The following is a 16,804-nucleotide window of genomic DNA, read 5'->3' as shown; positions in this document are numbered from 1 at the left end:
CCTAGTGATATCATGGATCTAGGTAACAATTACAATGCATACTAAAGCCATTAGGTGAAAGGTAGATAGGGAATTTCATAATATAGGGATCATGCTGGCACCACTTGAACCTGTGATCCATCTTAGTATTTACCCATAGTATGATCCTACAGGAAGCACACGGTACTACTTATGGTACATTTTAAAAAAACAAACTTAATCTGACTCTAATCAAGACCTTAGATCTAACTAGTAGTTTGTGGAAATACAAGGGATAGAGGAACAATGACACCCTTTGGAAGCAATCAGCCAAGTCCAGAATGTGGAACATTCTGCAGGATGAATGACCTGGTTTCCCCAACAAATCATGGAAGGGAAAATGGAAGGGCAGAATGATATAGGATAAAGTGGACTTAGTCAACATTGTGGGATTTTGTTTGGTTCTTGAATTAGACTTTCAACTGTAAAAATTATTTTGGGACACTTGAGGTAGTTTGAATAATGACTGATATTAATTATTGGAATTATTGTTAACATTTTAAATATGATACAGTTAAATGATATTGAATATGATAATGACATCAAGGTTAGGTAAAACTGATATACATAAACATATATACACATATATAGACATACATATGCACGTGTGTGTATGTGTGTGTGTATATATATATATATATATATATATATATATATATATATACAGTTGACAGTTAACGATGCATACTGAGGAAATTAAAGGTAAAATGAAAAATCTGGGGTTTGCTTTAAAATGCTAAGCAAACTTTGAAGGGAGTAACTAAAACAAGATTGGCAAATATTGACAGTTTTCCAAGTTGAGTAATGATTACATTGGGAGTCTGATTATTCTACTTACTTTAAGTGCCTGAAAATTTCCATAATAAAGTTTTCTTTTTTTTTCTTTTCATAATTTTTTAAAAATTTTATTTATTTATTTGTGGCTGCATTGGGTCTTCATTGCTGCGCACGGGCTTTCTCTAGTTGTGGTGAACGGGGGCTACTCTTTGTTGCGGTGCGTGGACTTCTCATTGCAGTGGCTTCTCTTGTTGTGGAGCACGGGCTCTAGGCGCACGGGCTTCAATAGTTGTGGCACACGGGCTCAGTAGTTGTGGCTCGCGTGCTCTAGAGCGCAGGCTAAGTAGTTGTGGCCTATGGGCTTAGTTGCTCCGCGGGATGTGAGATCTTCCTGGACCAGGGCTCGAACCCGTGTCTCCTGCATTGGCAGGCGGATTCTTAACCACTGTGCCACGAGGGAAGCCCCATAATAAAGTTTTCTTAAAACCCTTATATTTTTACAGTCAGATGCCATTTTCTCCTATCAAATTATTAAAGATATTTAAACATTTTACAGGGAGGGGTGAAATAAGGATCCTACTGCATTGCTGGGGAACTTCTGGAAAGCAGTTTGGCAGGATGCCCTAAGAGGCTTAAAATATTGCTAGCATTTGACCCAGTGATTCCCTTTATAGAAATCATACTGAAAAAATCATTGTGAATATCAAAAACTCTTTACAAAGATGTTCACTTCAAGTTATTTTAGACTTTGAATTTTGCAAGTAACCCAAATGTGCACCACTAGAAGAATGGTTAATTGAATCATGGTACACCACATCATGAAATATTTTGCAACCATTATAAAGGAGACTTTTACAGTTTTTAAATACAACTGGAAGATGCCTGTTACAACATTAATTGAAAACAGGACAAAACTGTACTTGCATCTATGTAAACAGTATACATCCATGGGAAAAATATGTATAGACAAAAAAAATACTGGAAGCAAATACAACAAAATGCCTCCATTGGTTCTGATTGGGTGATAGACCTACAGTGAATGAAATCTTTTTCTGTGTTTATTTTCCAGATTTTTCTATCATGGATGTAATTTTGTCCTGTGCATTTTGTAATAGTTTTATAAAGGTATAACCAATATACCATAAAATTCACCCACATTAAGGGTACAGTCTGATATATATGTGTAAGTATATATAGTTGTACAACCACCATTACAATCAAGTTTTAGAACCTGTGACCCTGTGAAGTATCTCACAAATATTTCTTGAGTAGACTTCATTTTTAGAGCAGTTTTAGATTTACAAAACAATTGAGAAGGTAGTACAGAGTGTTCCTACATACCCTGTACCTAGTTTCCCCTGTTATTAAAATCTTCTATTACTATGGTACATTTGTTAAAATTAATGACCCAATACTGATACATTATTATTAACTGAAGTCCATACTCGTTCAGATTTCCCTAGTTTTTACTTAATGTCCTTTTTCTGTTCCAGGATTCCATCCAGGGTATTACATTACTTTTACTTGACATATCTATACATTAATTTTTAATTGGAAAAAAGTAAAATGAACGTAATTTTTCAAATCCTCCAAATATTTAACCATTTTTCTCCTGGTCTTCTTGTTTTTGTTGACTTGTTGCTTGTTGACAAAGACCATGTCTTATATTAATTATATTCCTTGTAGTTTCCAGCATGGTACCTTGCAAATTTACTAAATAATATTCTGCTAATTTAGTCACTGTCCTTCAACAACTGGATGGAGCAGAAGAGAGGGAGAAAAGGAAGAGAAGGAGGGAAAAGGAAAAAAGAAAGACCTTACTTTACAGATAAGTTAAAACCTCAGAGCTCTGAGGGACCTTTGGTTTCTGCTGTGATTTTATGTAATGGAATTCTCTTGACCTTTGTGTTTCCCAGGCTGGAAATTGCAACCCTGAATCGGGCAGACTCAGATCTGGAAGCTTGTCGAACCCAAATCAGCAAAGATATCATTGCTCTTCTACTGAAAAATCTGACCAGCAGTGGCCATCTCTCCCCTCAGGTAGAGAGGAGGATGGGTGCTGTTTTCAAAAAGCAGTTTCTGTTGCTGGAGAAAGAAATTCAAGACGAGTATGATCGGAAGATGGTGGCCTTGACAGCTGAGTGTGACCTGGAAACAAGAAAGAAGACAGAAAGCCAGTACCAGAGGGAGATGGCAGCAATGGAGGAAGCAGAAGAGATGCTGAAACGTGTTAGTGAGAGGGTAAGGCAACTTTGAAAGGAAGGCTTTCATTTGCCTCCCTCCTTCATCATTTATCCATCCATCCATCCATACATACATACATACATCTACCTGCCCATTCATCCATGCACCCACCCATCCATCCATTCTCCCCACCTACCACCCTTCCATCTATCTGTCCATCTACTCATCCATCTGTCTATTTATTCACTCACCACCCATCCATGCATCCATTCATCCAACCCCCAACCCATCCATCCATCCATCTACCACCCTTCTATCCACCTGTCCATCTACACTTCCATCCATCCTCCCAGAATTCATTTAGAAAGCATTTACTGATCACTACTGTCTAGGCAGTGAAGGTACAGAGAACACTGAGACATGTTCTGGCATTTGAGAAGTTCACAGTCTAATGAAGGATACTCGCATATAACAAATGTGAATTCATTCAGCCATGTTGTAATAGAGGTACATTCACAGTGCTGTGGGATATCATAGGACGAGTAGAATGGCTTCATTCACAGAAAAGCATGTTCACAAGAGCACAGCTCAGGGGGGTTGTGATGTCAGTGCACATGTGTGTCTGTCTGGACTGCACCGCGCTAAGTTCTCTCCAGCACGGGCTCTGGAGTCAGACAAACCTGGACTCATATTCTAGTACAATCCAGCTCAGCTCCGGAAGGCCTTAACTAGCCTCTGTAAGTCTGTGAGTCAAGGCCGAGGGCGCCCCCCTCTCAGAGCGGCTGGAAGAAGTAATGTAGGAAAGGAGCCCCAGGTGTGGGCTGTAGAAGGCTCTCGTGCACAGTGCCCGGTTCTGGGAGTTCTCGCCTCTCGGCCTTCCCAGGGCTGGTCTCTGTTGATCGGAGATCAGCTCTCATTTTCCTAAGAGAGTGTCAGTTTCTGTCTTGAAAGGAATCATGCCGGAGTTTTTTCCCAGGCGCACCAAATCCAGTCTGATTTCTGCCTTCCTCCATGGAAGAGATGGCTGGTTCACTCCGGTGACTTGAGCCCACATAACCTGTTCTGAAAATTTATCATCCTAGGGAGGTCTAACATCTTAGGAATGAGCTTCTGAACTCCTAACTTCCATTCTGCAGACTGGCAGCCGTGCACAGAAATCCTCTGGGAGTGAGTAGAGAGCTCTCAGGGTGACAGCGCCTGGCTCTCAGATGGTCACCTGTGGTCAGACTACGGGCTGGGCACTAAAGCAGAGAGGCGCGATTCACGCTGTCTCACCCCCAGCCACTCCCCTGCAGCTGGGGTCCCCTCGCCTCAACACACATCTCATTTTAGTGTGTGCCTTATTTTCTGTTTGGCTCCTGTACGCATTTCCTGTAGCTGCTGTAACAAATGACCACAGACTTCGTGGCTTAAAACAACAGAAATTTATTCTCTCACAGTTCTGGAGGCCAGAAGTCCAAAATCAAGTCCAGAAGTCAGCCAGGCATCCCCCCTCTGAAATCTCTTGGGGAGAATCCTTCCTTGCCTCTGCCGGCTTCTGGTGGCTCCAAGCGTTCCTCGGCTTGTGGCTGCATCCCTCCAATCTTGACCTTGGTCTTCACGTGGCCCCATGACCCTGTCACCTTCACATCTGTCTCTTTTAAGGACACTCATCTTTTGATTTAGGACCTAGCTAAATGATCCTGTATGATTATCTGCAAAGACCCTTATTACGAATAAGGTCATGTTCATAGGTTCTGGGATTACGATGTGGATGTATCTTTTTGGAGAGGGGGCAACGTTCAGCCCACCACGGTTCTCCTGGCTGACCCCGCTCTCTGATCTCCATCCATGATTGCACAGGTCAGCACTGTGTTTCCTTGAGTCCAGCACTTAAAAAGAATGTGTTAAACACACTGTTCACTGATTCAGCCCCAGACAGTCTCATTCTCTCTCTCTCTCTTATTTCCTCAATTTGTTATATATTTTTTTCTGATAAAAATAATACACATTCAATGAGGGAGGCTTGGAAAGTACACAAAAGCAGAGGTTGGCAAACTGGGACCCATGAGTCCAATCCTGCCCAGCCTGTTTCTTCTGGCCCTTGAGTTGAGAATGGTTTTTACATTTTTAAAGGACTGTAAAAAGTAAAAACAAAAAAAGAATATGTGACAGAACCCTGACGTGTCCTGCAAAGCCTAAAATATTTATCTGGCCTTTACTGAAAGTCTGCCAACTCCAGCTCCAAAGCATGAAAAGAAAAACCCAGAAAAAAATTGAAACCCATTCCACCAGTCAACAGTAGACAAACATTCTTTCAGCCTGTTTGTTGAGTTCCTGCTGTGTGTCTGAGCCTGGAGACACCACCATGCTAAGGGGACCCCACTCCTGTCCTCGGATTTCACCATAAACCTTTTGCTTTATTTTTACTTTTTTTTTTTTTTACAGAGTAAGGTTTATGCGGTTCATTGAACTTTCTATCGTGGTTGTTTCCACTTACCATCACAGATGTCATTAAACCCTCTCACACTTAGCATTCACTGAAGGCCAGGAATTTTTCAGAGCACATCACCTGGACCTTCTCTTCAAATATTCACACCCACTCAGTGAAGTGGGAATTGATAGGCTCCCACGTATACAGGTGAGGAAACAGATGGGAGAAGGTCACCTGCCTGAGGACACGTGGGTGGACCAAGACTCACACCCAGGCAGCTCGCCCCGACCACCAAGCCTCACGGCCACCCTCATACAACAGTGCATCGTAATCCTGGTGGGCTTCTGCCTTTGCAATGCTTTCGTTACAAAGACTGCCCGCGGCAGCGCAGTTTTAAGTGTTTGCTCATTATTTCCACTGGTTGCTGGGGGCGTGGAGAAGGGGTGACCCACAGTGTCCTCCTGCTCCCTCTGTGCAGGGGTCACGGTGGGCGGCACCATCACTGTGGATCCCCCAGGCCACCCTGTACAGAGACAAGTCTCCTTATTTGAGCAAATCCACTTCCAAAAATAGCATAAAGCTGCAAAAGTTAACAGAGCTATTTCCCTTCCAGTCTGTGCAAATCATTCCATCTTAGAATGACTTTGTCATCTATTCATTTATTGTAGTTATCTTTAAATAAAATGCATGAAAATATTTTGGCCATATTATTCCTCCAAGAATTAGTTTTGTTTTGTTTTTTTAAAAAAAGCTAAATGAGGAGTATCAGTTTTTTTGAGTAAAGTTTAGGAATTAATATAGCGATGAAATCTGTTCACATTTAAACATCTATATGATCCCGTACAGTCTGTAAAGCGTTTCTGCATGGAGAATCTCTTAAGGGTAGTGGCAAATATAGACTCTGAAGGCAGGTGGCTTAGGTTTAGATCTCACTTTGTTCCTCCAGAAGGTGCATTGTTCAGGCTCCTTGGGTCTCGGTTTTCCCATCCTTAAACTGGGGATAATAATGATGCCTGTCATATAGGAGTGTCAATACTTGTATAGTACTTAGACCGATGCTTAGCAGGGTCAGCCCTGTTCTATCCAGTTCCATTATTTAGTGTAATCTTTAAAGAAGCCCATGACATAAAACAGTCAGGATATGAAATCTTTCCAGTTCAAGTTGGAGAAACAGAAGCCCAGAGGGGAGGTGACTTGCCCAGCTTCCTGCAAGCAGCCACTGGCCGTTCAGGGTGTGTGCTTTGTAGGGGGACTCTCTTCCAGATCCACGTGCTTCCCAGCTACTTGGAGAAGAGGCAGCACCAGCGCATGCTGCCCTGAGCTTCCAGAGGCTTCCTAACTCCTTTGAGTGTGTCTTAAAGGAAAAGATGCCTTAAGTGCAAGAACTCTTACACTGTAACCATCTCTGGGGGATTTATTTCTATAAAACATTTTCACAATTTGCCCAGCTTGCTAAATTGAGTACAGGGAGTGTCATTTAGTACAGTCATAATTTCCTGACACGATTTCACATTTTTGATGGCCTAGAGTCAGCGCGAATAGCAGTTGTCAGAACAGCCTGGCACAGGCCTGCGATTCTCGAACCAGGATCGAAGTGCCCTGTCCTGATGCATGCCTCCCAATCTCTCCATGCAAGTTGCTTTTTTAGGCATTTTAAGCCGAAGGATAAACATGCCTCATTTCTCTGAGAAGTCTATTTTAGTGGAAAGTTCAATAGGGAGTTGGGGGTGAGTGACCATTATTTTAATGTACCTTTAAAAATGCACGTTTGTTGCCAATATTTAAAACATAAAATTTTGGATAGAAAATCCAGACTTTCAGCTTCTCTTAAAAAAAAATGGGACGATATGGCCACACCAGGTGCATAGTCCTGCAGAGCCCCCTTTGGTGGGCTGAGCAGTGGCTGACCCCGTAAGCAGGGCTTGCTCTCTCTACTTTACCCCAGTCCCCAGTGCTGCCTAGTACAGTACTTCCCAGGCTACCTCACATGACCTCCCCTGCTTGGCAGGCCTGGGTGGTGTCCCCTGCTTCAGGGTTTAGTCTTCTCATCCGTGCCACAGAAGGATTGAACTAGAGCAGGGGATGAACACATTTCTGTGGGTCTCTGGACCCCCTTAGGAGGGCAGTGTACATGGAAATGGGGGGGACTCCCATCAAAAGTTATTTTAAGGAGCATTTCACTGTGACACAGACACATCATTTCCTCATGCCTTATTCTTCAGCAGAAATACTATTCTAAGCAAGGACAGATAATTACGTTTTAGGATTTGCACGCGCGCACTCAAGCATGTGTGTATGCATGTGTGTGTGTGCGCGCACGTGTGCTGTGTGCTTGCTTTTTGTCCTGGCTGTGGGGAGTAAAATGGATTTCACCCCTGTTTCATTCCTATTAATTAAAATAATTGAGGTTTGGAGCTTGTCGAATTCCATACTGTCAAAGCAGAAGGTCACTTTGATGGATGAATGGACCTATCTGGGCACCAGCTACTCCCCTGGTAGCAGAGCATCCCTGTGATGCCCAGAGCCAGGGGCCCAACACCCTCATTGTGGGTGACTTGCATTCCGTAATTTAGATCAAGTCAGCTGTGAATAGCTACGTCTCTCTAGAAGAGTGACTCGGAAAAATGTCATCCAATCCTGTTTGTAAAATCAGTTTCTAAAGAGAACCGTGATGTTTTCTGGTACCTGAGGCCAACCATTACCATTGGGATGGCTCCTGGAGATGTGGCCAGGGGATACGAACAAAAGTCCTCCGGCTTCTGGTGCTGTGGCCACTACTCTTCACATATGCAAAGCTTTCTGGGAGCTCCCCAAGGGCAGGGATTGTCCTGTGCTGGCTGCTGGGCTGCTTGGGCCCCAAATAAATAACATTCCTCTTTCTGGGCCAAATTCTGAGCAAATTGAAAAGTCAGTGAAAGAAACTGGAAATGGGTGTATCACCATAATAGGCCTTTGTGAGCAATTGGAGGTGGAAGCGGGTGGGTCTGTGGCTTGGGGGATTGGGAGATGGTGCCGCGGTCACTGAAAACAGAAGATGTAAAGCACGCCATCTCCTTGTTTAGCTGGAGGAGGTACGGCCCTCTCCCTCTGCCATCATTGCCCATCTGTCTTCCCTAGGTCTCTGCTCAGCCTGGCCACAGCCACCATCCCACGCCCTCTTGACCTTGACCTCTGAGACTGTCGTACCCTCCACCTCACACACACGTACACCTTCCCCTGACTTGCTCACCAACAGGTCACGCTGTCCAGTGTCTAGGAGCCTAAAGATTTGGTTTCCACTCCTTCCCCCCACATCTTGAGTGCTGGCGGGAATTGGGGAACCATGCTTAGCTTCTCTGAGCTTTGTGTTTCTTTGCCTTTAAAGTGTGTTTGTCTGCCAGATCAACACACATTTAGCAACTTAAAACAAGACACCTACCGTCTCACAGTTTCCGTGGTCTGGAGTATGGGCGCGGCTTAGCTGGGTTCTCTGTGTGGAGGTCTCACACTTGCCAGTGTGGTCTCAGCTGGGCTCCCTTCCCCTCCTCTGGAGCTGGGGCCCTAGTCCCAGCTCATTCCGGTTGTTGGCAGAATTCACTTCCTTGTAGTTGTAGGACTGAGACCCTGAGCGCCTGTAGCCTTCCCTTCCCCATAGACAGTTTACACATGCTACTCGCTTCCTCCAAACGAGGAGGAGAGTGGCTGTCTTCTCAGGAAGGTCCAGTCCTTTTCAGGACTCTTCTCATTATAAGGTAGGCCTGCCCAGGATAACCTCTCTTTTGATTAACTCAGAGTCAGCTGATTAGGGACCTTAATTACATCATCAAGACCCCTTCAGCTTTGCCACATAATAATCTGACCACTGGAGTGACAGTCCCATCATATTCAAAGTTTATGTCCACACTCAGAGGGAGGGGATTTGTGTGACGTCTTACACCGGGGGCCAGGAATCTTGGGGCCTTCTTAGAATTCCGCCTCTGCACGTGGAATGACTAACATGCCCTCCTGCGGCATGAGTCTTTTGAGGTAATGGGAGTGCAGATGCATCAGGAACCTAGTGAAGGTGTGTCTCCCCCCTGCTGTCCTCCCTCTGGACCACATAAAGTGCAGGCATCCCAGGAGCCACTTCCTACCTCCTCTTTGCCTCCCTTTTAACAAAAATGTTATCAGCTTGAGCCTGATTGCTGGTATTTTTCTCTTCAACTAAGTTAAGGATGAAAGATGATGGAAATAAGCTTGAGAGCCTAACAGCACAGTCCATTGATGTTTCCATTTTGCGAGCTACTTTCAGGCAGTTTGATTTGAAAATTTCCACCCTTGTGACTTTTTTTCTTTGAGATGGTTCTGGAAAACGTTAAGATAACAGGGAGGACAGGTTACAACAGCATTTCCCAGAGTTTAGCAGCTTCCTCATGGCAAATTTGGGATTCAGTTTGTGTGTATGACTGTGTGTATACATGTGTGTGTTCCATGTGGGTGTGCACACACATACTTGTGTGTGCATGTGCACATGTGTGCACTGTATTTGTGTTGCTGCGTGTGCCTGTATCTTTGTGCATGTATCTTTGTGCATGTATGTGCATTGTTTGTGCATTTATATGCACTGTGCATGTATATGTGTGCACATGTGCATTGGTGGTGCATGTCTGTGTGCTGTGCATATGTGTATGTGCCTGTGCACGTGCATGCATGTGTGTGCACCTGTATGTGTGTGCATGTTTGTGCATTACTGCTGTGTGCATTGATATGCACTCTGCATGTGTGTATGTTGATGGTGCATGTATGTGTCCTCTATGTACATGTGTGTGTGCATGTGCACATGCATGCATGTGTGCCTGTATGTGCATTATTGCTGGGTGCATTTATATGCACTGTGCACGTGTGTGTTGGTGCGTGTGTGCATGTATGTATGTACATGTGCACATGCATGCACGTGTGTGCTTGCATGTTGCACACATGTGCCTTGCATTCCTGACCAGTGTGTCACCTCCCACGTGCCCCCCTCTTCTCCACAGTCCGCTATCGAATGCAGCAGCCTCCTGCGGACCCTCCATGGCCTGGAGCAGGAGCACCTGAGGAGGTCCCTTGCTCTGCAGCAGGAGGAAGACTTTGCCAAGGCCCACAGGCAGCTGGCCATTTTCCAGAGGAATGAACTGCACAATATCTTTTTTACCCAGATAAAAAGTGCTATTTTCAAAGGGGAACTGAAGCCAGAGGCAGCGAAAATGCTGCTGCAAGATTACTCTAAAATACAGGTAATGCCTCAAATGAGGCTCTCTCTGATGGAGGAGTCATTTTCCTGAACTGTTTCGGTAAATTTCTCCTCTTTCTGAGCTAAGTCCTGTCTCTTCTTTTGTGCTGGGTTCCAGTGAACTAATGCTGTCTTCCTTCGACCTCTTGATGTGGCGGCTGAGTTTCCAGTAAGCAGGGCAAATGGGGGCTTGAAGCACAGGCCTTAGACTCAGGCTCACCTGGACTTGCATTCCAGTTCCACTACCCATCAGCTCTGTGAATTTAAGCAAATTGCCTAACTTCTCTGGACTCAGTTGCCTCACCTGTAAAATGGGGGTAATAGAGTCCCCACACTAAAAGGGGCATGATGGAGATTTAATGATCTAATTCATGGAAAGGCAGTGCTTGGCACAATATATGTTTAATATATATAGTGGTTAAAAATATATATGTGCATATACGTATGTGTGTTCAAATGTGTGTGGTGATGTATGCCTAAGGTTTATGATCTCTGTCTCGATATTCTTAGGTGAATTTGTGGGTGTTTTTGCATGTAAGCTTGAGTGTGAGTGTCATTAACCCAGACTGAACAAATTCCTAGATGACTGTGAAAATAGTTTATGAGACTGTCACTATTTTTATGAGGCCTGCCTGAGGCATTTTACCTGTGCCTGTACACACTGTAGTACATCACTGATGTGCAGTAATGCACCAGATTTCTGGTCCCGGCACAGGCCTCGTGAGTGAGAGCTGCAACAGATCAGGGCTGTCCCAGGAGGAGACCAGGCGGCCCTCATGGGCCTTTTGGAAAGAGAGGACCACTGTCAGAAGGCACTGGGCATCTTGGCGTGGAGAGAGCTAGCCAGCCTCTCCGTTTTGCTCTTGGTTTTTCACAGTAAAACTTTAGGAGAGTAAACAAAGTCCTGGCTAGGTATTCAGACCCCACAGCATCACTTAGGGATTAACAGATTTTGCTGTCGTTTTGCCCGCTCCTCATGATAAGCTGTGGCTGACTCTCCATGCTGGAAAGAACACGTGTTATTGTTAATAATACTGGGGACAGGGCTTCCCTTGTGGCGCAGTGGTTGAGAGTCCGCCTGCCATTGCAGGGGACGCGGGTTCGAGCCCTGGTCTGGGAGGATCCCACATGCCGTGGAGCAACTATGCCCGTGCGCCACAACTACTGAGCCTGTGTGCCTGGAGTCCGTGCTCCGCAACAAGAGAGGCCACCGCAATGAGAAGCCTGCACACCCCAACGAACTCGCCACAACTAGAGAAAGCCCACGCACAGCAACGAAGACCCAACGCAGCCAAAATAGATACATAAAATAAATAAATAAATAAAAATTAAAAAAAAAAAAATACTGGGGACAAAAAAGTAACAGCCCTGGTGACAGTCCCAAGGCACAGACAGGTTAGTATTTGAGGATCCCGACTCTGAGCTTCCCGACGTCAAGGGCTCAGGTCAGCTGACTCACGTGATCCAGCTCCGTAGAGGATGAAAGTGTCACCACAGTGTTCCTGCTGTATTGATTCTGCTGCCAGGAACTCTCAGAGAGAAGCTGGCATTTGGCCACATCCCACCGACCATTCTGCTTTTCACTGTCAGGGGAGTGCAAATCCTCAGGTGTTGGACCTGGAGAGATTATAGCTTTTGTGTGGAAAGGAAAACACCATACGTTTCTTATTGAACAAAATGTTGAACTTTCGGGTAACCCACTGCATGGACAGTATTTCCCCAGATGGAAAAAAAGACAGCAGAGCCGGTCAGTGGGATAGTACACTGAGGCTGATGTTTTAATTACCGTGGGTTTAATTACTGCTGGTCTAATTATTATGCTACTGTTTGAAGCTGGATTTGGGAGACAGCCTATTATGAAGTTAAAACACAGGCCCTGGAATTAGATGGCTGAGTTCAAATCCCTGCTCAGTCATTTACCAGCTGTGTGATATGGACTCAGTTTCCTCATCTGTGAAGTGGGAATAATAGTATCCTCTCCCTAAGTTAAGTTACAAAAGACGAGAAATGCTCTGGGTCCAATGCCAGGCCCAGCAAAAACATCCAGTATATGCAAGGCCATTATTACTCTCTTGTGCTTGCTTGGGTTCTTATGCATTTTGTACATTATAAGAACTTCTTGCTACTCTGTGACCAGGCTCATCTCGTGTCCTCCATGAGTGTGGGAGTTCTGGGGTCAGAGCCGGTGGCTAACTTATCCCAGAACTTCAGCACCTGTGCTGGTGCTGTGTTTGGGGAGCGCCACAGGTATGACTGTGCACATGGGTGAAGGATGCCTGAGTGAAATTTATATTCCATTCCTAGGGAAGCAAAGTTGTTTTGATAACTCTTTACCATCTGGGTCTCAAATGCACTTTTCAAAGCCCTCATTTCTTATTAGTATGTAATTTTCTTCTAAGCCTTTGTTCGGGGCAGGGACATTTAAGGTGTTAATCCCAGGGCTTCTATTCCCATGTATTTTCTTCAGAAAGGAAATGTGATATTTTAACTGACTAGAAAGAATTTTCTTTAAATTTTATTTAAGCATACTTTCTTGATTTTTTTTTTTTTTTTTTTAACAGGAGAATGTAGAAGAGTTAATGGACTTTTTCCAGGCTAGTAAGAGATACCATCTCAGTAAAAGATTTGGCCACAGGGAGTACCTGGTCCAGAACATACAGTCATCAGAGACCCGTGTGCAGGGCCTGTTTAGCACTGCTTCTGCTCAGCTGACCCTCCTTATCCAGAAACACGAGAGGTAAAACCCCCAAGCCACCCAAAAGGATGCAGACAAACAGCCTTGCCCCAACGTTCCTCATCAAAGACCATCTACTTCTGTTCATTCAGCGACTGCACTGGCTGCTCCTGACTTATTTCTTAAGAACTCTCTAGTTGGAAGAATCCTTTGCATTACAGAATTTTAAAAACATACCCAATAGTCGAGACAACCATACAGTGAGCCGACATGTGCCCATCGTCAGCTTCAGTAGGTACCAGCTTGTGGGCAATCTTGAGGTAGCTATACATCCCTACCCTGAGTTATTTTAAAGCAAATCCCCAACATTTCATAGAGAAATCAATGGTGGAGGCTTTCATGAACTGTGTGTTGGGATAGCCCACTTCTCCTTGAACTCTAGGACACCGCTGGCTCTTGCATTCACCTTTGTTTTTTTTTTTTTTTTGGTTGGGGAGGGAGTTTGTTTTTATTTTTGTTTTTCTTTTTAATTGAAGTATAGTTGACTTGTTAGTTTCAGGTGTACAGCACAGTGATTCAGTTATACATACATATATATATCTATTCTTTTTCAGATTCTTTTCCCTTATAAGTTATTACAAAATATTCAGTGTAGTTCCCTGTGCTATAGAGTAGGTCCTTGTTGGTTATCTATTTTATATATAGTAGTGTGTATCTGCTAATCCCAAATTCCTAATTTATCCCTCCCCGCCTTTCCCCTTTGGCAACCATAAGTTTGTTTTCTACGCCTGTGAGTCTGTTTTGTAAATAAGTTCATTTGTATCATATTTTAGCTTCCACATATAAGTGACATCACATGGTATTTGTCTTTCTCTGTCTGACTTACTTCACTTAGTATGATAATCTCTAGGTCCATCCATGTTGCTGCAAATGGCATTATTTCATTCTTTTTTATGGCTGAGTAATATCCCATTACATATATATATATATATATATATATATATATATATATATATATATGCCACATCTTCTTCATTCATTCATCTGTCAATGGACATTTAGGTTGCCTCCATGTCTTGGCCTTTGGAATTAAGTATGAATACACAGATGCTTATCTTGGATTCTGAGTATTTTTTCTCAGCAACACTGGGGTACCATGCAGCCAGGTAAATGGTGCTGCTCACTGCAGCCTCTAGCCCCTCGACAGCATTCCTTCTCAGCTAGTCTTTAGGGAGACGCATAATTGTCAACAATGAAATTTATTCTTTGTAGATTACAAGCTTTAAAATGAGTAGGGCCATGTTGATAAAGTTGGCTTTCTTAGGGCAAGCCGTGCTTTTATGAATTGGTTCTACTACCTGGGTAATTGTACTAGGACTTGGCAGCTCTCTTGCCCTCTTTAATGAGGATTCGGTAAGGTGCAAATTATGTGAACACTTCCCACCCAAAGATGCTAATGAATTTGTCACTGCAGTTAACCTGACATTCCTGATTCATTTTCACTCGAGTGAAAGAAACAGCTCCTTGCCTTGAACGGAAGCACCCAATAGCTGGTTATACCATTGGGAGCAGTTACCAGGGAAGTGTTTTGTACCCCTGATTTTTAAATCCTATTTTAATAGGTTGGCACAGACTTATATTTCTGAAATGTGTATCTACCATTTGCTCAGTCACCTATTCATTCCTTCAGGAAGCTTCCATGGTGAATCTACTGTATGCCAAGCAGGGGGCCCAGCCCAAGGATGCAGACAGACTGGGAATGGTAGTGGTGATAGTGGCAGCAACAGAAAAACAGAACCAGTAAGATATGTATGAGGAATTGTGTCGTGTGACTGTGGAGGCTGAGAAGACCCAAAATCTGCTGTCTGCAAGCTGGAGGCCCAGGAAAGCCAGTGGTGTAATTCAGTCCAGAGGCCTGAGAACCAGGGGAATGAATCCCAGCCCTAGAGCAGGAGAAGATGAGATGAAATGTCCCAGCTCAACAGTGAGGCAGGAAAAAAAAGCGAATTCCTTACTCCTCCACCTTTTATCCTGTTCAGGCCCTCAGTGGACTGGGTACCCACCCACATTGGGGAGGGTCATCTGCTTTACTGAGCCCACCCATTCAAACGTTAGTCTCACCTGGAAACACCTGCACAGACACACTCAGAAGTGATCTTTAATCTGGGCCCCCTGGCCAGTCAAGTTGATAAACAGAATCAACCCTCACACCGAGTTTTCCCTACATTTTACCTCTTGGACTTTACTTGTGCCATTCCTGTCACTAGGACTTCCTAATCTACCATCTCCTCTTGGAAGATTCTGTCTGTTCCACAGTGGTCCCCTTGAACGTTGCTTTCTCCGAGAACTCTTGCCCAATTGTAATTTCTCTCGGGATGCTGAGCTTTCTCTGCACATCTCTGAAAGAGCTGACCTTACCCTTCCTGCATTTTAGTAACGTCTTAGCTGCCTGTTCTCCTGCTTCTTCTGATGGTAGAGATTCCTCTGATTCAAACCAAACTAATATGGAGATGAACATTCAGCCACAGCACAGTCAAGCTGCAGGTGAGTTTGGAGAGTGTGTTAACTAACTCTGCATCTTCTTCATCTAGAGCAGGCTACTTGGATGAAGATCAGATGCGGGTGCTCTTGGAGCGGGCTCAGACAGAAGTCTTTTCTATAAAACAGAAGTTGGACAATGACTTAAAGCAGGAAAAGAAAAAACTCCACCAAAAATTAATAATTAAGAGAAGGCGAGAGATGCTGCAAAAGGTATATAAGGAATTATGCTCCTGATTCTTTACATAACCATTGTGAACACCCACCAAGTGCCAGGTTCCATGCCAGGCACTGCCATCAGAGGGCTAGGATCCAAAGGGCAGCTGGGCAGGCATCCTGATGTGCCATCTACAGTTGATTGGTAGTGACTTTTTGGAATGCTGTGTCAAGATTTCTACAGGTCCTAGCAAAGCTGAGGGTTGCAGTAGGTTAGTAATGTCTGCCAGGGCAAGGGAATAGGAGTGCTGGTTCCAGTGAATAATGACAGATGGGTGCTACAACATTTATGGAGTGTTTAATTGGCACTGTGCTAAGTGTATTATGTATTTTATTTAATCCTTACATTAACCCTATGAGGTAGATGCTACTGTTTTCTCTTTTTTTAATGAAGAATTTGAGGCTGAGAGGGCTTAAGTGTTGTGGTCTCTTTGGGTTGCTATAACAAAGTACCAGACTGGGTGGCTTATGAAGAACCAAAATTTATATCTCACAGTTCTGGAGGCTGGAAGTCCAAGATCAGGGTTCCAGCAAGGTCGGGTTCTGGTGAAGGCCCTCTTCTGGTTGCAGACAGCTGACTTCTTGCTGGTAGAAGTCAGAAGGGTGGAAAGGGGGAGGTAGCTTGGTGGGTGAGTGTGGGGCCTCTTTTATAAGGGCACTAATCCCATTCAGGGGGCTCCACCCTCATGACCTAAGCACCTCCCCAAGGCCCCCTCTCCTAACACCACCATGTCCCATGTTAGGTTTCAACATA

General features: G+C 44.2%; 1 protein-coding gene across 6 annotated transcripts in view; it reads left to right on the top strand.

The window, feature by feature from the left end:
• The window catches only part of EVC2 (EvC ciliary complex subunit 2), a 146,350-nt gene that overhangs the window by 71,509 nt on the left and 58,037 nt on the right, over nt 1–16,804 (top strand). For all 6 annotated transcript variants that reach the window (XM_082389985.1, XM_082389981.1, XM_082389980.1 and 3 more), the window contains 4 exons: nt 2,712–3,036; nt 10,387–10,626; nt 13,184–13,359; nt 15,888–16,047. In XM_082389985.1, coding sequence (XP_082246111.1) covers nt 2,712–3,036; nt 10,387–10,626; nt 13,184–13,359; nt 15,888–16,047 — 901 coding nt within the window. The remainder of the gene's footprint in view (nt 1–2,711; nt 3,037–10,386; nt 10,627–13,183; nt 13,360–15,887; nt 16,048–16,804) is intronic.

The sequence above is a fragment of the Balaenoptera borealis genome (assembly GCF_965194805.1).
Source record: "Balaenoptera borealis genome assembly, chromosome: 4".
NCBI lineage: Eukaryota > Metazoa > Chordata > Mammalia > Artiodactyla > Balaenopteridae > Balaenoptera > Balaenoptera borealis.
The sequence above is the reverse complement of the archived record's forward strand: the minus strand, read 5'-3'. Positions and strand labels throughout refer to the sequence as shown.